Source organism: Sarcophilus harrisii, chromosome 4, assembly GCF_902635505.1.
Source record: "Sarcophilus harrisii chromosome 4, mSarHar1.11, whole genome shotgun sequence".
Classification (NCBI taxonomy): Eukaryota; Metazoa; Chordata; class Mammalia; order Dasyuromorphia; family Dasyuridae; genus Sarcophilus; species Sarcophilus harrisii.
This window is the reverse complement of record NC_045429.1, coordinates 27,757,148-27,780,395: the sequence shown is the minus strand read 5'-3', so window position 1 is coordinate 27,780,395 and position 23,248 is coordinate 27,757,148. Positions and strand designations below refer to the sequence as shown.

At 52.4% G+C, this 23,248-nt stretch overlaps 1 protein-coding gene across 3 annotated transcripts; it reads right to left on the bottom strand.

The window, feature by feature from the left end:
- Positions 1 to 54: 54 nt before the first annotated feature.
- TAL1 (TAL bHLH transcription factor 1, erythroid differentiation factor) lies at positions 55 to 19,674 on the bottom strand. 3 transcript variants are annotated; one of them, XM_031969162.1, is made up of 5 exons: positions 19,593 to 19,674; positions 16,418 to 16,571; positions 10,490 to 10,966; positions 9,016 to 9,110; positions 55 to 4,333 (listed from the first exon to the last, which is right to left on the bottom strand). In XM_031969162.1, the coding sequence occupies exons 3-5, from the start codon at positions 10,963 to 10,965 to the stop codon at positions 3,870 to 3,872; spliced, it is 1,035 nt and encodes a 344-aa protein (XP_031825022.1). In that variant the 5' UTR covers position 10,966; positions 16,418 to 16,571; positions 19,593 to 19,674; the 3' UTR covers positions 55 to 3,869. The 3 variants fall into 3 exon arrangements, with proteins under 3 accessions (XP_031825022.1, XP_031825024.1, XP_031825023.1); XM_031969164.1 differs by lacking the exon at positions 19,593 to 19,674 and adding an exon at positions 18,821 to 19,069; XM_031969163.1 differs by lacking the exon at positions 19,593 to 19,674 and adding an exon at positions 16,899 to 17,930.
- Between the last annotated feature and the right edge of the window lie 3,574 nt (positions 19,675 to 23,248).

The following is a 23,248-nucleotide window of genomic DNA, read 5'->3' as shown; positions in this document are numbered from 1 at the left end:
TCCCTTCCTCCCACCCTCTCCAGCGCAAAGATACCACTGAGCAGAAGCCATGGCCACTCTGTAAAACTTTTATTTAGAAATCTTATCCCCAATATACTCCTCATACACATATGCAAACTCACACACACTCTCTCACACACACACAAGTGCAAGCACACTCATCACCACCAAAAGGCCTTTTCTCTCCTGGAGTCACACTCCCCAGTGCTCGCCTCAGTGGTCCTCCAAGGCAACAGTACCAAGGGTGATTCCTCCCTCTCCACAAGAGAATGCAGAGACCAGCCAAAATCATCCCGTACAGTACATGGACCCAAGGAGCTGCCCCTGGAAAATGTGGGGAGCCACTTACGTACACAGACACAGGGCAGAGGCCAGAGGAAATCTGGGCTCCCAGGGGGCCAGGTACCATTGAAATCACAAGTACGACTAGACCCGCTCCCAAAACTTGAGACCAAATGTATCCGGTAGGCTACGGCCACTGGGTTTTGTCTCATTTGGAGAAATTTGTGAAGATTGTACCATCGTGTCTTTCAGCTACACATACATACATACAGAAAAAGAGAATATTAATGAAAAAATAGGCAATTTCCCCAAACTGTCACATTGACCTTTGCTCTCAGAATATTTTCTATCATGACATTGTTTTCCATTTTCCCTCTAATGTTATTTATGCTGAGATTGACTTGTATCCTCCGTGCTATTTTCCCCCAGTAGAATTTAAGCTCTTTGAGGGCAGGCACTGGTTTGTTATTCAGTTGTATCCCCAGCAACCGCCACAGTGCCAGACATACGAGAGATGTTTAATGAATGCTTTTTGAATGGAATTAAATTGTCCTCCCATTTGTTTTCAGCTCTTTCTTAGAATTTTCTTATTTCTTTCAGGGGAAAGGGAAAAAAAATCAAGTGATTTTTGAGCCTCTGCTAAAGCCTTGGCTATTCCTACACTGGATCAAGTTGTGATAGGATGTATTTCCATGCTCTCTCCCCAAACCGGATCCATTCTCTGAAAAACCCCTTTCCCTTCCTACTCTCCTCCCCACAGACAGAGACACACCTCAGCCTAAGAGAGCAAAAGTGTCCAAATGTATCTAATGGCCTCGATTATCCAGAGATTTCAGGCAGAAATAGTTCAGGGTCTAAATTATCTGGATAATGTACATGTGTGGAGAACAAGAGTTCAATGTTGCCCAAAGAGTTTGAGCTACAGCAAAAGCCAATGAGGACACGTCTGGAGTGGGGGAAATCCACCTTCAGGAGGGATGCTCATAATATACCCCATTTTGCTTATCTGAGGCTTTAATCTTCCCCAACAGGTTTTCACATACATAGCCTCTAATGGAACTCATGACCATCCTGGGACTCTGATTGTGTCCCATTTGTCCCCAAGCCCAGAAACGAGAAGCAAGCTTCTGGTAACTCAGAAAGGAAATATGGACTGGAACCCACGGTCACAGCCTCAGTCTATATTCCAGTTCACCAAGGACAAAGCTCTCTTGTTCTCCCTGGGAAGTGTCCCTCACACCCTTTTTGCTGACCAACCTGCCTTGTTGAAGCTGGACCCCAAGTCCTAAGTTACTCCTTGGCTTTCTCCCAGTTCCCATACAGGTTTTGTGTTTGAAAAGAGGAGCCTATTAGGAAGGAGGGCATAAAATGTTAAGCATAAGCTATAGAAAATGGGAGCCCCAGGAGAAGCTGGGCCTTAGTTCCATCTCTCGACTGACATATGGCCACAGATAAATAATTTCACCTTGGTTTCTTCATCTGTAAGATAGAGACTATTTGATAGCAAAGGATCAACCAAACCTTGAGGGCTGTAAAATGGAAATTATCAAGGTGAGTCACGAGAAGTGGGTCCAAGGAGCTCAGAGAAGAGTTGGGACAGAGACACTGAGAAACCCTCAGTGTCCCTTACCAAGTCAGGCTGTTCCTATCTGCCCCCCTCAAAAAAGGGGGGTACCTCTCCAGGAGCAGGCCAAAGTCCCTGTGCCATCAGACAACCACTGCAGGACCATGGACAGGTAATCTGCTCAGTTCCTTTACACACAGCTGTACCTTGATGCCTGCTGCCAGAGAGCAGGTAAAGTGTCATGAGGTGGCCAGGGCTCAAGCACCCTGACCGGTCCTGCTGCAGAGAGAGGGCCAGGCTTTCAGACAGCACCAAGCAGTCAGTCACGGATGGAAAAAGAAGCCTCCAGGGAGAGAGACAGAAGGGGAACTGGAGTCATCTTGCAAATTCTGGGGCCTCTTTCTCCACACAGTTACAGGCAGACCTCACTCTCCACAGCCCCGAAGTCCAACCCTTTGACCTTACACATAAAACAAATTAGGGAGTGATGAGTCATTTACAAAAAGAATTCTTCACTTTACAAAAAGGGTCACCTTAAGTGTCCTTTCAGACAGAACTGGATGTACAAAATTTCAATGAACAGGTTTCTTTCTCAGGAGCATGCTCATCACAGAAAGTGAGGCGCTGGAGGCTGAGGATGGCCAAGGCTGTCTGGGGATACCCCAGCAGTGGAAGAGCTGGGAGTCTTGCCCACAAGCCAGACCAGGTGTAAGCTCATTCAGAAGAGTCTCCAGCCCTTGCCAGGACAATCTGTACTCAGATGGACCTGGTGTCCGGAAGGGCAATGAACACAGCCCTCTGTTATACACACCCAGGCTCCCCAGGGCTCATTACCAGTCAGGGCAGGTGCTTGGGATTGGAAAAGAAAGGACGGAGAGAGGCTCCCAAAGCTGAAGCCCCCATGTTACACAGGAAGAGATCTGCCCAAGATCACAGGGCTTGTGAGCAGCAGAAATGGGAGCAGGCTCTGAGAAGATGAGAGCTTAGATAGACCGTCTAGTCGGTCCCAACTGGGTATGGGGACTGAGGCCCAGAGAAGGGACGGTACTTGACCAAGGCCACACAGTAAGTAACAGTTAAATCAAGAACCCGGATCTTTTGAGTCCCAGTTGGGTCCTCAGCTCCCTCCATCACTCCTCCATCTGACTGCTTGGATTTACAGTGACTAGAGCCAAAAGTTAGCAGCCAGGAAGGAGGGGAGCCATCGGTTTCATTCCCAAACCAAGCAAATGCTTTTTCCCCTGGGGTCTTGGATTGTGATCATGCCGTTGGTGAATGTACGGCCATCGAGGCTGCTCACAACAATGGGAACCAGAGACCAGGGGTGATCACTCAGCAACCACAGACTGTGCTGGGGCGAGGGCCAGGACAGAGTGGGGCAGAGACCTGGGTACCTGTCCTTCCAGAAGAGGGCACAGACGCTGCCCCCTCCGGAAAGCGTTGACTTCCCACTCTCCCCACCATGCCTCGGCCCTCAAGTGACCACCAAGGGGAAGAGCCGTGGGAGACAGGAGCCCGGTGACTGGGGTTTGGGCTATCCCAAAGGCCAAAGTCTGAAACAGCACAATTCAGTGTTGTGGAAAAGGACAGGAAAGGGAGTTCCAGGGGCCTTGGACCTGGTCTGGGGACCAGGTGGGGTGTGGGGCCGGTAAGTGTCCAGAGGTTCGCCCGGGATAGTGGGGGAGAGATGAGTCTCCTTCCTTCTGCACTACCAACTACGCTGTGTCCACAGATGCTCCAGAGCCAGAGTTGGCAAAGGCCAAGGATCCAGGAGAGAGAGTCACCAGAGACATCACCGTTCCTCCACAGTTCTCATGACATGTGACACATAGGGTTTGGCCAGATGAGCCAGGCCCAAGAAAGGTCATCATAGCCATCCCCCTGCTTCCGGATCAGTCTTTTCCTAGCTTCTGGACCCATCACCCTCCCACTCCCACATCCCGCTCCATCCATTGGCCCTGTGCCGCTCCCCAAGTTCACACCCTCCCGGCCACACGAGAGCTGCCTTTGGCCCCAGGGCCCATCACCGCGGGCCGGTGCCCTCGGCAGGCAGTAGGGCCGGGTGGAGGCTCCGAGCTGGGTGCTTGGGCTCGGAATCTTCCGTGTAGCTGTCGGGACTGGCGGCGCCGTCCAGGGAGCTGCCGCAGCTGGAGTTGGGCGAGAGAGCGTCGTGGAGGAGGTCGTCAGCCGCCGGCCCCGCCCCGGGGCCTGTCCCGGCTCCTCCGCCGCCGGCACTGCCGGTCCCCACGGGGTCCTTGGCCACTCGGCCCCGCTGGCTGCCCTCCTCCTCTTGGTCATTGAGGAGCTTGGCTAAGAAGTTGATGTATTTCATGGCCAGACGCAGTATTTCATTTTTGCTGAGCTTCTTGTCGGGGGGATGGGTCGGGATGAGTTTTCGGAGCTCAGCGAACGCCCCATTAACGTTTTGCTGTCTCCACCGCTCGCGGCTGTTGGTGAAGATGCGCCGGACGACCTTGGTGTGGGGGCCTGGGAGGGAGCACAAGGGGCAGAGAACATGGCCAGTCAGTTGTGCCCACTAACCTTCCCGTGGCTCTCCCGCCCCATTCCCCCCCCACCCCCACTGACTCCCACAGCTGGAGGGAAGGGAAAGCGTAATGAACTTTGAGTCAGGAAGATAAGAGTTCAAATTCTGCCTTAGACACTTTACGAACTGTGTGACTTTGGGCAAGTCACTTAATAAGAACAGCGGGCATTTCTCTAGCAGCCTGCAAAGGGCTATACAAATATCAGCTCAGCCCTATGAGGGAGATGTTATTCTCATCCCCATCTTAATGATGGGGAAACTAGGACTCAGAAGGTAAGTGACTTTTGTTCCAGGCCACACACCCAGTGAGCTCCTAGGGTAGAATTTGAATGCTTTCCTTTCTTCCCCAGGCCAAGGCCAGTGAACTAGCGACTCTACCACTTCGCATTTAACCTCTCTGGGCTAAATTATTTGCATATATAAAATAAAATAAGGGGCTTAGACTGGAAGCTCTCTATTCTTTCCTGTGAAGCTGGTGCTCAGCCCAGGTACTAAAATCACACGAAGTCACGGAGCATCACAAAAAGGGCCTGCAGACTTTTCTTCTCTCGTTTCACGTCTGTCTCTCCACGTCTCTCTTCTCTGTTTATTTTTGTCTTTTTCCTTTCCTCAGTTCTTTCTATGTATTACTCTGTATTACTCTGACTCCAGGCTACTGTCTGTCTGTCCCTGATTTTTCTTTGTCTCTCTACGTGTCTCTGTCTTTCTTTCTGTCTCTGTCTCTGTGTGTCTGCCTATCTCTGTCTCTTCCTCTCTATTTCTCTCCTTTTGTCTCTATGTCTTTTTTATATCCCTGTCTCGGTCTCTTGGTCTCAGTCTCTATGTGTATGTGTATCTGTGTCAGTTTCTGGCTTTTTCTGTGTCTCTATCTGTCTCTCTGTATCTGTCTGTCTCTGACTGCCTGTCTGTCTGTCTCTCTATTTCTTTTTCTCTCAGAAAGATCCCTGAAGTAGGAGACCAATCCTTGGGGTTAAAGTTCTAGCTCCTTTTTTTGCAGCTGGGATTTGCAGAAGAAGATCTCAGAGGGGTCTCTCCACTCGGAAATCCCAAGGTCCCTTGCTGGTCTGACAATCATTGGTTTGTTTTTCTAAGGTCCTTTCTGGATGGCCTATTTATTTTTTTGTCTACCTAGGATTCCTCCCAATACTTGGACTCACTATTTTAGGGTCTCTCGAAGTTCTTGATCATTACCTCATAGAGTAATGAATCCTGGGATCTCAAATTGAGTGTTAGAGGGGATCTTGAAGGTCATTCAGTTCACCCCCTTTATTTTCTTAGATGAAGAGACAAAAGCCCAGTACAACCCTGATCTGCCTAAAGTCCCACAGATAGCAAGCAGCAGTGGCAGGGAATTCTCAAGTCCCCCAAGCTCCAACCTCTGACGTTCTAAGGCCTCTTGAAGTTCTGACAGTCTTTGTTCTCCAGTCCCTTCCAAGATCCCTTCTAGCTCTCTCTAATTTCGTCCCTTCAGTCTGTGGGAAAATGAATTTTCTGGTGAATGAAATACTGCCTCAGGGAGTGAAAGGAGCACAGCGAGGCCCCGGAGGGATCCCTCCAATGCCCTTCCTCCATGGGTCAAGCTGGGCTTCCTGCTCTCTGAGGTCCAGGGCAGAAAAACACAGCGCACCTGCTGGGCTGTCCCTACAAGGAAATGGAAGTTGACCCCAGAGTGTGAGATCTCTGTAGAGGACCGTTCCACCTTAGCTGGGAAATGGGAACCAAAAACCAGCTGAGACAACTATGCTCTCCACCTGTCAGTCTTCCCTAACATTGGTTTCTTCATACCTCCTTGTAATGACTCCCCACATCCTAGAACCTCAGGGAAAGAAGAAGTCTTAGAATCAAAGACTTTCACTTCAATTTACCTGATCTAAAGCTCACAAATCTCCCAGAACTGCACTGCACATAGTGGGGATTTCACAAATGTCTATTGTGTTGACTTGAGTAGAATTGACTAAGAACTCCCTCATTTTTTACAGATAGGGACACTAAGGCTCATTGAGGAGAATGACTCGTCCATGGTCACACAGCTAGTTAAATTGGAGTATCTTCTCCTTCATCCCTTTCTTTCCCTTGCTTCTCTTTTTTCTTTCTCCTTACTTTTCTATCCAACCTTTTTTCATTCTTTCTCTTCAGTGCCTCCACTTTTTCCTGTTTCTCTATTCCTTTATGTTCTCCTCTGTTTCTCTTAATCTTACTGGGTTGGGGGGAGGGATAGTGTGGGACTCACTGAAAGAGTTGGCACAAAGTAGGATGTTTATCAAATTAAATGGGTAGTTTTTACCCCTTTAAATTTTATTTTCCACCACCACCACCCCCAGGTCCACCAGTCGGCATCACTCTCTGATTCCGCAACAATCTAGACTGGCTGGAAATGCTTCTGAAAACTCAAATTGGACTCTGTCATTCACACACCTACAAGGGTTACCCTCCCCTCCCCGATTCCATTGCCCAACAGGCAATGTCTAAAATCCTGAGTCTGGCATTCAGGGCCCTCCCCAACTACTACCCTTCCAGTCTAATTGCAAGCTACTGAAGCCTTCTCTATGTCATTACCTCTAGCCACAATGGCCTCCTCATAGGTTCCAAATAGCTCTAAACTACTCCTCCAGCCTTGGCCTTGACCACAGAACCTTAGGTTTTAATCCCAACTTTACCCCGGGGCACTTTCCACCGGCCCAACTACTTTGTGCTGGGTGGAACAATGTCACCTTCAACTGAACAACAGCTCCAAGGGGGGGATGAGAACTATAATCTAAATGGGAGATTATAGTTCTCATCCCCCCCAACTCGAAAAAAGACTGGAAAGGAAACTAGACATGAGGCAATCATAATCACTTAACACAGTCTAGCTTCGTGATCCTGAGCAAGGCACTTAACCCCAATTGCTTCAAAAAGGGGAAAAAAAAAAAGGAGGACATTGTGCTTCCAGACTGGCCCAGAAGACTCAAATACTTCCTCAAGGCTACCAGCTGTCTGAGTCTGAGCAAGTTTTCAAAGGTCATTTAGCCTCGGTTTCTTCATCTGTAAAATGGGGAAATAATACTACTTATCTCAGATTATTATTATGAGAATCAAAATATAGACAAGATGCCAGGCAAGGCTTAAAGTGTTACATAAATACTAGGTTTTTTTTTTTTTTTAAACATTGAGATAGATTAAAAAAGAAGATTAAGAAGATTAATTAAAGATTAATTAATTAAAAATTAATTAAAGAAGATTAAAAAACCATACTTCTGTAGGGTTTGTTGACATCCTCATAACTAGGGCAGAGAGAATTTGAAGAATATCATCCCCATTTTTCAGAAGAGTCATCTAGTGATGCAACCAAAGTCACACAGCTAGTAAGAATCAAAGTCAGGATTCCAATACCTATAATAGTAGTTCATGTTTATATAGTGTTTTAAGGATCAGAAGAGAATCCTGGAAGAAGAGAGGAAAGGATGGGACAGGACAGGGAAGGACAGAAGAAACCACTTAATTTGCAAAAATGAGGATCTTGGAATGAACTTCAAGGTTCCTTCAGTCTCAAAATCTCTGATTCTTTGGTCATGTCTCCCTTACCTCATACTTGTGAACTTAATTTTTTTTTTCAATTCAAATATAAGACTTTACGTTTCTTCTCATTTAATTATATTTCATGATTAAACTTAATGTTCTAGTCTGTTCATTTTTTTTACATTCTCACTGGTATTCAATGAGGAGAGGAGAGGAGAAGGAGGGGGAGGGGAGGAGATGGAAAGGGAGGAGGGGAAGAGGGAAGAGAGGAGGGAAGAGGGAGGGGAAAGGAAAAAGTCAAGGAGAGACATAGTGGATAAACAGCAGACCAGGGGTCAGAAAAACCTAGATTCAAGCCCCTGGCACATAATAGCTGCGGGATTTCTCAATTTGCTTAGTGTCCCAAACCACTGTCTAAGACTATAGGTTGCAGAATGGGTGCCAGTCTTCCTTGTTAGACAGAGCGTCTGCATATGTGGGTATTCAAAGTACTGAACACAGTATATGCATATATGTAGTGGAGTCAGAGAGCTCTGAACTCAAATGCTCTCTCAAGCCTTGTCTTACTATAGATAACTTATTAAACCCGCACTAGAGGCAGCTAAGAGGCGAAAGCAGTGGATAGAGCAGCAGTCCTAAAGTCAGGAGGACCTGAGTTCAAATCTAGTCTCAGACACTTAACACTTCCTAGCTGTGTGACTTGACCATAGTCCCCAATTGCCTCAGGGGAAAAATAAAAATAAACTTATATTATACATATGTTCTCTATACAGCATGTACGCATATATCTGGGAATATATACACGTGAGTACCCAGTTAAAAATGATTGGGAAGAGGGGGATTCAGAAGCGGAATTTCCTCAATCCGGATTAACTCTCCCGCAATTTCCGGTTTTCGAGACTTGCCTGAGCACTGAGGGGCCCGCGGTCAGTCTGGGTCTGAGGTAGAGCCCGAACTCGGGTTCTCGAGGCTGCCAGGCCCGCAGGACTCGATCCCTAACTCTCCCGATAAACCGAATAGCTCAAAAACTCTCTCCCCCCGGGGAGGGGGAGGAGGGGGGAGGCCAGAAAAGGAGGAGGGAGCCAGACGGGAGGGGGAGAGGGAACCGCGGGGAGGACGGACTCACCATCATTGATCTCCACTTCGTAGGGCGAGGGTCTCCTCTTGACCCGGTTGTTGCTGGTAAACACCGGGAAGGGGTCTGGCTCCCCGAAAAACCCGCTGTCGGGAAGAGAAGAGAGAGTGGGAAGGGGGCAGATATACCAGTCTCCGCCACCTTCCTGGTAGACTTAGGACTCTCTCACCCACACCGGGCCCGGTATAAAGGGGTGTGCACTAAAGTTGGGCCCAGATGTCCCTCGCTCCCCTCCCTCCCCTTCCTCACCTCCCTCCCCTTCCTCTCTAGCACTCCTCGGTGACCAGCGGAGACTCGGCAAGGGCTCCCAGAAGTCTGGGGCCCTCTCCCAGCCAGCCTGCGTCGGGAGGGGGGTAGGAAGAAGAGGGCACACACTCTGCAGAGGAGAGGCCGGGCCGGGGACCGCATTTAAGGACTTCAGGAACACGGGAGGGGGAGGGGCAGTGCAGGGTTCGGTCAGAGCTCGGTAGGGTAGAAGGGGAAGAGGAGCCTGCGAACATCAGACACCCGGACTCCCTCTGCCCCGGCATTTTCTATCCGACGCTCTTCCGACAGTCAGCCGGACCGACCAGGGGGGGAGAGGGAGACCCTTCAGGACAGCGGACAGGTACCGAAAATGAGAAACGGACAGAGGGATGGACAGAGGGATGGGACGCTCACGGAAGTGGCAAAGGCAAACAGGGAGAGCCCTAGTGAGCCAGAGCAGTGGGAGGATGGAGGAAAAGGAGCCCGACACAAAGAGACCCAGACGGAGAAATGGAGAAAGAGAGCCAGCGGAAAAGATACAGAGAAAAAAGGGGAAGGAGAAGGATGAGAAGAAAGAGACAGAGGGAAAGGAGAGGAAGGGGGAGGTAGAGAGGAAGAAGAGTGTCCGAAGGTTGGTTCCGAGAGAGGGCAGACACACTCAGAGTGCATCCAAGCCAGGACAAGAACAGGAAGATGTAGCGATCCTCCTTGCTTGCCTACACACACACACACACACACACACACACACACACGCACACACATTCACACAAACAATACACAACAAGCACAAAAATGCAATGCACTCGTCCCGAAAACTGCCGGTGATGAAGATGATAAGAGGAGCCTGATCGCTCATACGGAGCGGACACGTACGTTGCCAGAGAGCAGCAACACACCTTCTTCCCCTGGCCAACGCAGGCTCAGTCCCCGCAGACCTCCGCTGGACCGGTGGGATCCTCCCGGTTACCACCTCCACCCCTCCCCCAACACACAACCCCGATCTCTAGCCTCACAAGCCGATCCTCCATCCCCACCTCCTGGTCCCTATCCCCCTCTCCCGTGTCCATCCCCACATCCTGGTCCCCCTTCCCACAAACGTGTCCCTATCTCCCCGTCTGGCTTCTCTTTCCCCCACCCCGGTCTGCAAGCCCCTCTCCGGGTCCCGGTCTCCACACGCCGCTCCCTCCGTCCTCCCCTTTCCGGGGCCGCGGATACGAACCTGCTGAGCGAGGCGAGCGGCTGCCCGAGGCCGTAGAGCATGGCCCTGCCCGCGGCGGCGGCGGCCGCCTGTCCCGGGAGCGCGGTGGGGCTCAGCTGCACCATGCGGCCGTCGCTGGGGGGCTCTACTGGGGCAGGCGCCGAGGCCGGGGCAGCGGCGGGTGGCCGACACAGCTCCGTGGTGGGCACCCTCTGGCGCGCCTCTGCGTCGCGGCCCTTTAAGTCGCGGGCGCCGCCCCCCGGGCCGCGGCGGGGGGCCAACTCGATGACGGGGGGGTCGGGGGCCGGACGACCGGTCTCCTTGGCAACGCCGTTGAGGAGGAGGAGGTGTGGGGGGGGCCGCGGCGGCTCCATGCGGGACTCTGACTCAGGCTCGGGCTCCGAGCCGCCCCCGCCGCCACCGCTGCCGCTAGTCCCCGGGGTTGCATCCCGCGGGGGGTCACTGGGGGGCAGCTCAGCTGGCTGCCGCTCCATCATCCTGCGGGGACACAGACGGACAGGCAGACACAGACGAGGACGGACAGACGGACGGACGGTCACAGGGACGGACACGCAGCGCCCGCGGGCGGGGACAGGAAGCGTGGGGACCCGGGGAGGGGGCGGGGGCGGGGGACAGGGACGGGGAGGGGGAGACACACACGAGGAGGGGGGAAGAGACGACCAGAAGAAAGAGGGGGTTTATTTATTTATTTAATGGGAATGAAAGGAGAACGAGAGAGGGAGGAAAAAACGGAAAAGAATAATTCTCTCCAGAGGCGCAGTGTCCGGTCTGGGGCCCCGGAGAAAGGGTGAGAAGGCTGGAAAAACGGGGGAGGCCCCCCACACAGCCCCTCCTTTACCCTGCTTCCCTCCTCCCGGGTGAGGTCCTTGGTGGGGGCGCCAAAATTCCTCCTTCCTTTCCCCCTCGTCCCCTTCTCCTTCACTCCCCGATCGCCCTTCCCCTCCCTTCAGCCCCACCTCCCCCCTCCTCAACCGAAAAATCGCCGGTGGAAAAGGTGGCCAGGAACTGGGGTTCCCTTCATTCCAGGCCCCTTCCCATACCGGAGCCCTTCCCAAATTAAATTATTCCTTTATCCAATACCCGGCCCCGAAGAAAGGAAAATATTCGCCAGGAAAAAGAGAGAAAAGAAAGAAAGAGAGGGAAAGAAGAGAGAAAAAAAAGAAGAAAAGAGAGAAAAATTAAGAGAGAAGAGATTGAGAGAGAGAGAAGAGGGGGCACTTAACGTGCGATCTAGTCTGTCTACCAGAGACCTTTTCAGCTGAATGGAGCATTACTTCACACTCCCTTAGTTTAGCTACGGGCCTGCCTCCCCCTCAAGCAAAACCAATTTTAAGGGACTTTCAGCTACCCGAGGGAGCAAGCCGGCGCAGCCGAACCCCGGGGGTACAGAGGTTCTTAACAGGGCCCGACATCTGTGAGCCCTTCTCTCTCTTCATCCTCCGACCGCTGCGCGCCCCCGATCCACACACACCGCAGACCAAACCCCTCGCGGGACCCGGAGCAGGCACTCGGACTGGGCAGGCGCAACAACAGCCCATCGCTGCCGGAAAACCCGGTGCGTTCGAAGCGTGATTCCGAAAGACGCGAACAAGGGCTAGGACCCGGGTACGGGACTAAAATCGACCTGGAGACTGCGGGGGGCAGGGGAGGCTCCCCGATAAGGACCCTCCGGGTGGCTCTGAGGCACAGAACCCCAAGCTCCGCCCCCCTAGCTGGCGCGAGTTTCAGCCGGGGAGGAACTAGGCCTGAAGATCCGAGTCAGAGATTCGCACCAAGCGGGGCCGCGTTAGCATTGGGGACTGCTAACGAAAGTCTAGGCCAGGGCTTTGATCCAGACTCGGAGGTAATCCCCCGGGTTCTGGATCTCTCAGCCCTCTTTTTCCCACTCCGGGTCACCCCTAACCCCAGAGGGCCGGGAGGTAACTTACACATTTGCCCTGGGAAGGGAATGCTAACTGCCCAGATCAGAGGGTGGAAGGGAGGAGATTCTCCCCTACACCAGGCTGCCAGGCCTTGTCAGAAATCCAAGCCCATCTATGACAAATCTCCATTGAAAACGGAATCGCCAAGGAAGGCCCCAAACCCAGACTGGTTCTAGGCTACCGGACATAGTGGAGTCGGGAAAGCCGGAATTCGGATCCTGCTCTGACCTTTGTCGTCCGTGAACCCTTGGGCCGGAGGGTTCGGCTCCCATCGGAACCTCACTTGGGGCCTTTAAGAAAAGGGGGAGTGGGGGTAAGGTTCCTGGCCCTGCCGCCCTCACGGGGAAAGTGTTGCCTATCTGAAGAGAAAGGGAGACAAATGGGCGAAAACGTCTCTCTGAGAATGGAATCGGGGTTCGGACAGCCTTGGGGAATAGAGCTGAATAAAGGACGTGGTTAACTTAAGGAAGGGCTGTAGATTCCCGGTACTGCGGGTGGCCCGAGAGAACTGGTTCTGGAACCAGGGAGAGAACTGCCCGGCTTAGCTCCGATTTCTCTCGACCCTGCCCAGCCCCCGCGCTGCTTTGCCAGTCCCAGCCCTGCTCTCTCCCCGCGCTCGGCCTGCCACGCCAGCTGCAAACTGAGCCGGCTACCAAGCTCCTCTGTGAGGGTCTGGGGTCTCTACAACACGGTCTCCAGGGGCGCGATCCGGCCGGAGCGGCCAGCTCACTGCATTTGAACAGAATCTTTCACAAATAAACGTTCCCTAAACTGAATGTGTTTAATTTCATACTGGTGAAAAGAAAACAAACAAACACAACAACGAATTAAAATAAAACAAAACGAAAAACCGGGTTGGACGAGCAAGACTACATTCGGCCGAAACACTCGGCATTCGACGTTTGTCTAGGAAGCTTCCTGAGACAAAGACCCGTGTCAGCTAGAACTCGAACATCCCCGGCGGGCAGGCGTAGGAGGAAGCAGCCGGGGCTAAGGGTCCCTCCTGGACTAAGGTAATCCAAACGCTGCTGACCGTCATCAGAGACTAGCCTGAGCTGGGTGAGTGAGCTCAGCAGCCCCGGTCTCCCTGAGCTCATATACAACGGCTGAGGCGAGGAGTGTCCTGGGCCCGCTCTCCTTCCAGACCAAGCTGGGCAGAAGCCTGCCCTGGGTAAGGGTGAATGGCCTAGTGATTCTCCGCCACTTTGGCCGCAATAGCCGGACTCCAAGTCCAGGGCTGGGTTCCCTCTGGAAAACTCAGGCTTTGGGCCCCGCCACTCAGCCAGCGGCTTCCTCCCTCTCACCTCCCCCATCCCAGGCAATTTCCCCACCTCCTTAGTCCTCCTGTAGGGCCCCAAATGCCGGATGGTGGTTTGGTCCAGCTCCCTGGGCGGGCAAAAGTGGGTTGGAAGGGCTCTAATCTGAACAGTCGAGAAAGAGAAGCGCTTCCTGGTTTTTATTTTAAAGGGGACAATGAGGGGCGGAGTAGGGACAGTGGCGGTGATGCTCTAAATACCGGGAGAGCAGCCTACACGGCTAGAAAAAACTATCCACAACAATCATGTGAACGCCAATAATAATAATAATAACAACAATCCCTCGAGAGTTTTCCTCACAGCAATCCTATGCGATATGACTTTCACGGCCCCATTTTACAGAAGAGGAAACTGAGACCCAGTGGGAGAAAGTACTTTGATCGAATAGTCATACAATTCGAAAGCTGTAGTAGCGGCGAGTGAACCAAGGCTCCCACAGCAAATCAAATCACCCCTCCTCCTCTGTACTCCTCCTTAACGACATCCCGGTCATCAATTCCCGCGGTCATTGTTGTCTATGGACATTAATCTCGCTTGAATCGAGTTTAGCTTCAGGGGACCCAGGATCAAATTCCCAGCTCTGCCATTTTGCCTTTGTGCCCTCAGTGGTTCGGTCGTTTCACCTGCTTTACCTCAGGTTTCTCACTTATAAAATTAGAGATTTAGGTCTCATCAAGCTCTAAATGTCGTGTTTTCTCTGCCTCGGACAGTCGCATATTCTTATTCATCTTAGTTTTATTCACGGGTCTTATTTATCCCAGTTCTGTCACAGAGCTCTTGGAACCGAACTGGATACTTTGCATTTGTCCAATAAACACTTGTTGAATGAATGATTGACTCCATAAGCGACCTTCTGCCAAGTCTGGTCCCTTGTCTGGGCCTCAGTTTCCCCATCTCTAAAATGATGTGGCTGGACATGATGAACTCTAAGGTTGGGTTTATAACTCTTTGTATTGTCTCTTCCTCTCCTACCCTCACTAGATGCCCAATTTCTTAAGAAAGGAGCTGGGTTTTGCAGATTTATCTTCAGGCAAAATAATGTTTTTGTTTTGTTTTAATGAACTGGGTAGTTTAGACTCTAGAAAATGTCTTCTTTCTAGAACACGTAAAAAAGGACCCCATTCCTATAGCTTCCCAAACATCTGGTTAGGGAAGTAGAAAGGCAGAGTTCCCAATCTCCACCTTCCACCTGATGATCTGGCCTGCCCAAGGTCACACAGACAAAAAGTATCGGGGAGCCAGATTCTCCCTGGGCACTGTATTCATGGATTAGACGCCTACCACTTTCTGTCCTCCTCCCCAGCCAGAAAAGCAGAACACCCTTGAAGGGACAGGACTGACCAATGATGAAAGCTGCCTGGAATATTAACACCAAATACCCAGCAGGATAAAAGGGGAGCGGGGAGAAGAATAGCACACTAAAACCTCCAGTCTCTGGGAGACTGAGGACTGGGCAGTGGAACCCCAAGACAGAGTCTTTTCTCACACTGACCCACAGGACTGGGTGTCCTACCTAATCTTGGCCCAAGACCTCGGTTCTGACTCTACATATTGCACCCTCCCGTTAATCCGAATTTCAGAACGAAGTGGCAATTAACTATAGATCTAGCAACGCTATGGAAACTCTATAAGCTTTGGGGACTTCTAACCCAGAGGCAATTCCAAATGGGTGAGAGTGTAGTTGTCTCCACACACCTCCCACAAACCTAGATAATTCCTTCGAATTTATCTCACTTTCCTTTAATAGGGATGTTGTATGTTTGTCTCTCTCCCCACCCCCGCTCTCAACGTGGAAGCTCCTTGAAGACACGACCTGGGTTATATTTATCTTTATCACTCCAGTGGCAGAGCAGGAATCTAGGTGTTTAATAAATATTCCTTGAATCCGATTGAACTTTTACAAAAGAGGAAACTGAAGGAGCCTAAAGGAGTGACTTGTCCAAAGTCACAAGTAAATCAATAGCAAAAACAGAAGCAAATCCTTCAAACCCTGACTGTCCTGATCCTCCTAATTCGCCATCCCCCAAACCAGCATCTTCATCCCCATACTTCTCCCTGATTATTACCACCATCCCCTTTATACTTTTAGACTCCTCAGCTTGATAAGATCTCCTTCAAGTGCCACCTTCTAAGGGAAGCCTTCTCTGATCTTCCTAATCGACAGTGTTCTCATGCTCAATTTATCTGCAATTAAACGTTTCCTTTACGCATTCTATTCCCCAATAGAATGAAAGCTTTTTAAGAACAACGGTCGTTCTGCAGCCTTTTAATTTTATATTCCCATTGCCTAGGTCGGTATCGGTGCTGGGGGGAAAAATGTCTCCTGAATTTCTTTGAATCCTAGCCCCGCTTCGTAGCTGGACCCTTCCCGATCGCCAGGGTAATTCCGCCCCACCCCCGGCCTTGAAATTGCTCTGAATAAATATTGTATTATATTGAATTGAATCGTCTGGTCCTTCCTGAGGCAGGGGTAAGAATTCCTTCTCCCCGGCTTCCTTTCCAGGGCCAAGAAGCTGAGTGGTCTTTAGCACTGCCCTCCCCAGTCAGAAGTGCTCCCAGTTTGGGGCCGCGGGGTCACCCTGTCCTCAGGAGCATTTGAGTCTCCTTTTAACGGCAGCCCCTCCCAACACAGACACACCGTCCCTTCCCCTCCCCCCCCCCCACTCCAGTTTAGGAGCGGTCAGACTCACCTGGGGCATATTTAAAGGGGTAGGCTTCTAGCTGTCCGTTCTCCACCTCTCCCCACTGCGGGGGGCGGGCCGGTAGGGGGAAAAGACTAGCGGGGGTCCTCCGTCTCCACCTCCCTCTGTGGAAGGCAATGGCAGCGGCCTACTCCAGTGCGGCCTGCCAAGCGAGGAGGGCCGGGAGGTTCCAGGAAAGGTGGGGGGTGGGGGGAGAAGAGAGACAGAGAGAGAGAGAGAGAGAGAGAGAGAGAGAGAGAGAGAGAGAGAGAGAGGTCAGTCTCTCTGCCGATTATCCACGTGTCCCCCTCCAAGCCCCAGGGAGCTAGACGGATATAGAAAACACGCCCCATTGAGCAAAATCCCGCTTCCAGGGTTAGTGTATATGGGAGGGGGTCCTTTGGGGTTCCTGGGCACACGGACCCCACAAAAGTTTCCAGCCCTCCCCAATCAGAAACAGAAGCACCTCCCCCTCTGGAGACACCCCAACCTAGACCGGTGCAGCCCCGGAGTCCCGGTGCTCTCGGAGGCCCAGCGGGTCCCGGGCCCAGCTCGGTCTGACCAGTGCCCCGTGCTGCCCTGGCCCAGCCCGCCTCTGAGGGGCGGATCCTTCTTTGTGTGTCCAGCTTGGAGAGCTGGGTCTGCCCAAGGGGCACCCGCTAGGAGGAGGCCGGGGGAAAGCCTGCGGGAGCTTCTGGAGCCTGGAAGGTTGGGGCGGAGTTTAGGGAACAGGGGACCCATAGGGAAAACGAGATCCCCTAGACCCAGAAATTGGGGGCAGAGGGGGTCTTGCTAGAGTTCCGTGGCGGAGCCGACACGAACCAAGGGAGGATTCCTCTTTGCCAGCCTAGTAAGGAGAGGGCAGAAGGATCCCCGGAGAAGGGCCTGTTCAACGTAACTAGGGGCAGGCTGGGAGACGAGGGGCGGTGGTGGTCGAGTCGTCCCTTCTCCGATTCACCGAAGATACGGCTCTCAGAGCTCCAGCAGCCCAGCTTCGGGGCTGGTCCGAAGCCAACCCGCTTCGGGCGCCGGGAGACGCCAGGGAGGCTCCCTTGCCGTGTAGGGCAACGGCTGGGGGAGAATGACCCTGAAAGTCATTCTTTGGGTTGATGCTGTCCGCCATTCCTACGTGAGGATTTAGGAATACTAACTCCCTTTGGGGATCGCTTTCACATTTGCAAAGCGCTTTCCTCACAAGACTGAGCTCAGTTTCCCGAGCTCTTCCCTTCTCTTCTTCCACTTCTCCGGTTAGGAAAATTCCCCAAACGAAAACGAAAAGAACCCCCCGAATCTCACCGCGGAGACCCCCGCCGTGGAGGCGAGGGCGTCTTCCTACGGTGAAAAGTGAAGGGCTGGGCGGCTGGAAGCCATTGTCCGAATTATCTCGGGCAAAAGGGAATAAGAGGGTGGGGAAAGAGAGAGCTTAGCTTGCTGCGGAAAAACAAGATGGTTTTTATTTTATTAGAGGCCTTTAAGTGGCATTTTGGTGGATCAGAATCTCGGGGTAATAAAGAGGGGCCCTGTCCTCCACCTGTGTAGACGCTGCCTTCAAGCAAATATCTGGATAATTTTGCCCGGGTTTTCCCAGGGAGCTTATTCTCTCGGGCTCTGGATTCACACTGAATTTGCGGTAGGATGGGGAAGGAAACTGCTCTCCTTCTGGCCCTCTGCTTCTGCCTCGGGAGAGACCCCTCCCTCCTCTTGGCGCTGATCGCGGCTCCAGCCAGAGCGGGCAACCCGGGAGGAAACGGAGCCTCCCTTCTCTGCGGAAAAGGAATCCGGGAGAAGGACCTCGCGGCACAAAGCGCTTTGTTCCTGGCCAGACGGGGGCCCTGGACCCCTCTCAGGCCGAGAGACCGACAAGGGGAGTAAAAACCAAAGCGTTCCCAAGCTTTCGTTTTCCTCTGACAATGAAAATCTTGGCCGAATTGGCAAAGAACTGGCGGTCTCCTGACCGCCCTCAGACACAGATGCGGAGATTTCGATCACGGGGTTCGGGCTAGCCGGGACTCCGAGCTTGGGGAGGGGTGAGTGGGCTGAGCGAGATTCTCCGGCCCGGGGCGCCGATACTCTACACTGGACGGGAGCTGCGGGCAGGTGCTCTAGCCCAGCGAGCAAAAAAAAAAAAAAAAGCCCTGAAATGCACCAGCCCTGAAATTGCCCAGCCCTAGGAAGCCCGCCCGAGTCCAGCGGAGGGGACGAGCCAAGCAGGCCCCTCCGGGCCAGGCGGGGAGGGGGTCCTGCTGGGGAGGGGAAATTTGCTGTGGAGCGTTGCCAGGCTCCGAGAGGAGAAGGGTCTGCGGGACAGGGGAGGGAAACACTCGAACCCGGCCCTGGCCCCTTCTGTCAAATCTGCCCCGCCCCAGCCCAGAGCCCAGAGCCCCGCCACCCTCTCCGGAAAAGGACGAATACCAAGGTACTGCCCATCCACTGGGCGTCCGACACTCCGAGCTGCCTTCGGTCCCCCAGGAAACCATTGTCAGCAATAAACCAGGAAGCCCCGCGAGGCGCCCGGGACCCCCGGCCTGGGCGCACACAAACACACGCACACACATACCAGCACACGGACAGAATCGCCACCTGATTCGGAGGAGGGTTCTAGCCCGGTTCTAACCCGGCCCAAATCCCGCACCCAAGGTCTCCTACTGGACCCCAGCCCGGCGGCTGAGAGCACACACTGCCCGTGCTACACCGCCACACACGAACCCGCAACCCGACGGCTCGGCTAGCCCGGCCAGAGGACCAGCCCAGGTGGTCACACACACACACACACACACACACACACAACCGGTCCCTTGGCGGTGGTCACGAGAGGGCCCGGCCCGGCTGATAGCCCGCACACACAACCCCCGCACAGACCCACACTGCCACAATCTGGACGCACGCATACAACTAAGAAGAAGAAATAAACACCAACCACCGTCTTGCGCATTTCTGTATATTGCGTAAGAAAAAAAGGGGAAGGAAGGAAAAGGGTCTGGGAGGCGGGGGCCCGGTGGATGGGGGGCGGGGTGGGGGGCGAGGCGGTTAAAACACACACTCACACTATGGAAAGGAAGCTGGGAAAATAGCCCGGGTGAAGATTGAGGAATAGAAGAGGGGTGGGGAAAAGGGGGGGGGGGGGGGCCGGCGTGGGGGTGTCCCGGGCTTCTCGTAGGAATAAAGGCACGGGTGGGCTACTCACCGTTCTGCGCGGCGGAGCCATTTTCCGGCCTATTCGCGGGTGCGCCCCCCCTCTTTTGCCCGGCCTCCCTCCTTGTCCTCCCCCCCTCCCGCCCCCGCCCCCGCGCGCCGCGGCGCTGGTGGCTTTGCCACATCCACATTCGTTCTAATCCCACCTCACGTCCCTTTCCTACTTAGCATGGCGGGCGGAGCGGGCGGGCGGGCGGCCCATGTGCGCGGCCGAGATAAGGCGCCGCCGCGGGCCCGCCGGCCCCTGATAAGCGCCGAGGCCCATTACGGGCCGAATGATTCATTAGACTTTGGCAATTTCATCCAAGGGGAGCGGAAAATGATTGCAGGGCGTTGTGCGGGGTGGGGGGTGGGGGAGACTGAGGAGGGGGCCCGGGCCTTTCCAGAGGCACCCGCGGCCACCACTCACCGGACCCCGCGGCCAGGACTGGGCGGCCTCGACCCCCGCGGCGCTCTGCGAACGGTGCCCAGAGGCCCGGGACGCCCCCAGCTAGATCATCTCTGCTCCCGCAGCCGCCCCCGCTCTGGGTAAACGCAGACCCACTCCCGCGGGCCTAGTTCGGAGCCCCAGGAAATCCCTGGGACCCGGGGAAGGAAGGGGAACAGCGGTCAATGGCTGCAGGGCGCTCGGGGCTCCGTCGTGCAGGCCCTGGGCTCACTTCCCCTTCTCTGCAGGTCAGAGCCGAGGCGGGATGGGGCGGGCTAAGCCACAAGCCAGGAACCCAGGGCTTGGGGCAGCTCAGACAGACGCGGGACAGCGTCACCGGGACGAGGGCGCCCCCGGGAGCCGTCTGCAAAGCGCACGCAGTCGGGAGAGACGGCGATTCAGGGACACTCGCTTCCCGAGAGAGTTCTCGGGAAGCCGCCCCGAGTTTATTCCCGAACGTGTGAGATGTAGGCCCCCGGGGAGGGACAGGCCGAGGCCAGGGCACAGTCCCGAGACCACCGGCCAGACTGCCTCAGGCAGCCACGGGTACGTGCCAGAGAGGGGTCAGCGCCGGCCCATTGAGGCAGTAGACTTTAGGGAGGCTGCAGCAGACAGCGCTAACCACCGCACCCATGGTTGGGCTCGGACACGAAAAGAGGAGCCCCATCAGACACTAGTTGGACGGTTGCTTGTCACACTGACGGTCAGGAGGATGGGGGAGTAATGGGTCGCTCTATTTTGCCGCAGGAGCACCTGACTATTGAGCCCTGGCGGGCCTGAACTCTGCTGCTGGTCCGGAGAGAAACCACACGGGAAAAAGTGGGGTTCATCGAAGGCCTGAGCAGCTGGGTCAGGGCTAAGCAAGCAAGCTAACAGGCAATATTTGCCAAGTCGAAGGAGCAGTCCAGTCTCATCCAACTCGAATTTTGTGAACCCAATTTGGGGGCTTCTTGGCAAAGGATTCTCAGATCTGTCCAGTTCAGACCCCTCTTTTTCTTCTTCTTCTTTTTTAATTAAAGCTTTTTATTTACAAAACGCATGCATGGTAATTTTTCTACGTTGACCCTTGCAAGGCCTTCTGTTCCACCCTCTTTCCTCCCACCCCCTCAGACCTCTCTTCTGATCAGCAGTCTTACATTATCTGAATTTCCTGTTGGACATCTCAAATTCGTGTCTATGACAAAACTCATTGCGCTCCCACCCCCAAATTCCCCCTTTCCCAAATTTCTCAGTGGACAGCACCATCATCCTCCCAGCCACCCAACCTCATGCCCCAAATCTAATCTGTTGCTAAGTCACCATTTCTACCTTCACAACATCTCTCAAATATGTTCCCTTCTCTCCACTCAAGTGGTGCCATCCTTGCCATGTTTCACCTGGATGACTCTACTAGTCTGCTGGCTGGCTCCCCACCTGGAGTCTCTTCACTCTACTAGACCATCCCCCACTCAGCTGTCAAAGTGATCTTATTTTTGGTCTGGCTGTACCAATCTCCTCTTCAGTAAACTCCAGTTTGAGAAACACCATTACCTCCACGTCCAAATATCAATTCCTCTGGTTGCCTTTAACATCCTTCACAATTTCTCCTATTTCTACCTTTACCATCTTTTTACACTTTACTCCTCTCCATATACTCCAGGTTCCAGTAACACTGGTTTTCTCATTGTTCTTCATGTAACAGCTAAAATTTATATAAAGTTTTAGGCTTTCCAAAGCACTCTAAAAATATCTCATTTAAGACTTAGAACTGAGGTAAAATGGTTCAGTGACTTACTTTGCACAGGGTCACACAGCTAGCAAGTGTCTAAGGCTGTTGAACTCAGATGTCCCTGACTCCACCTTGAACCTGCCTCCAATTCCTTGCATTTTTATTGGTTGAATTTCATGCCCTTCTTCTCTCTGTCTCATGGTTTCTGTGGCTTCCCTGGGTTCCATCAAGACTCAATCCAGGAATAGAATCAAGATGAGAGAATAAAGAGAAGTATAGCCCAGCTCCTTCAATATAACTTTTTTATAAAAATTAAAAAACACACTAGCCCAGTGCTGATAGAGAAATCCAGGAAAAAATTCAAGTGAGTCATTTTTCCAGCCCACGTTGGCTCAGAGAGACAGAGAGGTTTGGAGAACTGATGGATTCTGGCCAGAAACCTGCCACATGGGCAAGAACACAGGAATAGGTGCCAACTGGCAGCTTTGTTGTTCACTACCGTTCTGTGGCATAGATTCAGGATGCACTGAGACCTATGCCTAGGGGCTAGAAGTGGCAGTGAGATGTGGCAGCAAGTGAGCATTAGCTATGTATTGTGCAAAGAACAATAATTATGCTACTCTGGCCCTGGGAACAGAACAAAGATTCTAGGCCTCCAGCCTAGATCAAGGTTTACAGTAGAATAACCACATAGGACTCTCAAACTAAAAGGAATCTACAATCTGACCCAGTCACAGTTCCCAGTTAACTGATAGTGACTAAGCCCAGTTTCAGTCTATGGAGCTTCCAACCAGGAGCAAGCCCACAGTCATGTTGTTCAGACACAAACCTTGATTAAAAATTTGAAGTGTTCCGACTAGGAGAGCAGTGAGCAATCTTTGCCCTAGGTGATATCACTGAGATCCTGGAATAATACAATACTCAATATTCTCAAGAAAGCAGCAGAATAAGGGGCAGTAGATGGAGCACTGTTCTGGAGTCAGGAAGACCTAACAGTCTTATACATTTAATACTCACTAGTTATATGACAGGTGTGTCCCTTAACTCAATTGCCTTGCAAAAAAAAAAAAAGTAGCAAAATGATCCCAGAGGACAAAAGCATAACACACACCCTACACAGAGGCTGATCCCAGCAAAAAGTCCCCCAAACGAGTCCAAGACTAGAAAGTAGGTTAGGAGAATGAACAAATAATCAAGCAAACAAACAAAAAAACAATTCTACCAAAAAGAGTTCATATGGTCAAAGGGATGGCTCAAGACATACATCCAGAAAAAGAGAATAACTTGGAAACATCTATAAGTAAGGACTCAAAGAGGAGTTAGAGAACTACTAAGACATCAAACAAGGAAGAAGGAAAGAAAGAGTAATTCCAGGACTGGATGAAGGAAAGTGAAGAATTCTTTTTTTTAATAGCATTTTTTTGTCCCAATTATATATAAAGACAATTTTTAGTATTCATTTTTATAAGATTTTGACTTTGAATTTTTTTCTCTCCCTTCCTGCTCTCCCTCT

Bases quoted from the DNA above. Each gene is read 5' to 3' on its own strand.
- TAL1 (XM_031969162.1), bottom strand. From the start codon at position 10,965: ATGATGGAGCGGCAGCCAGCTGAGCTGCCCCCCAGTGACCCCCCGCGG. The intron at 9,111-10,489 runs GTTCGTATCCGC...TCTTCCCGACAG, and splicing joins CCGCTCGCCTCGCTCAGCAG to CGGGTTTTTCGGGGAGCCAG. The intron at 4,334-9,015 runs GTGAGTCCGTCC...GCTCCCTCCCAG, and splicing joins CGAAGTGGAGATCAATGATG to GCCCCCACACCAAGGTCGTC.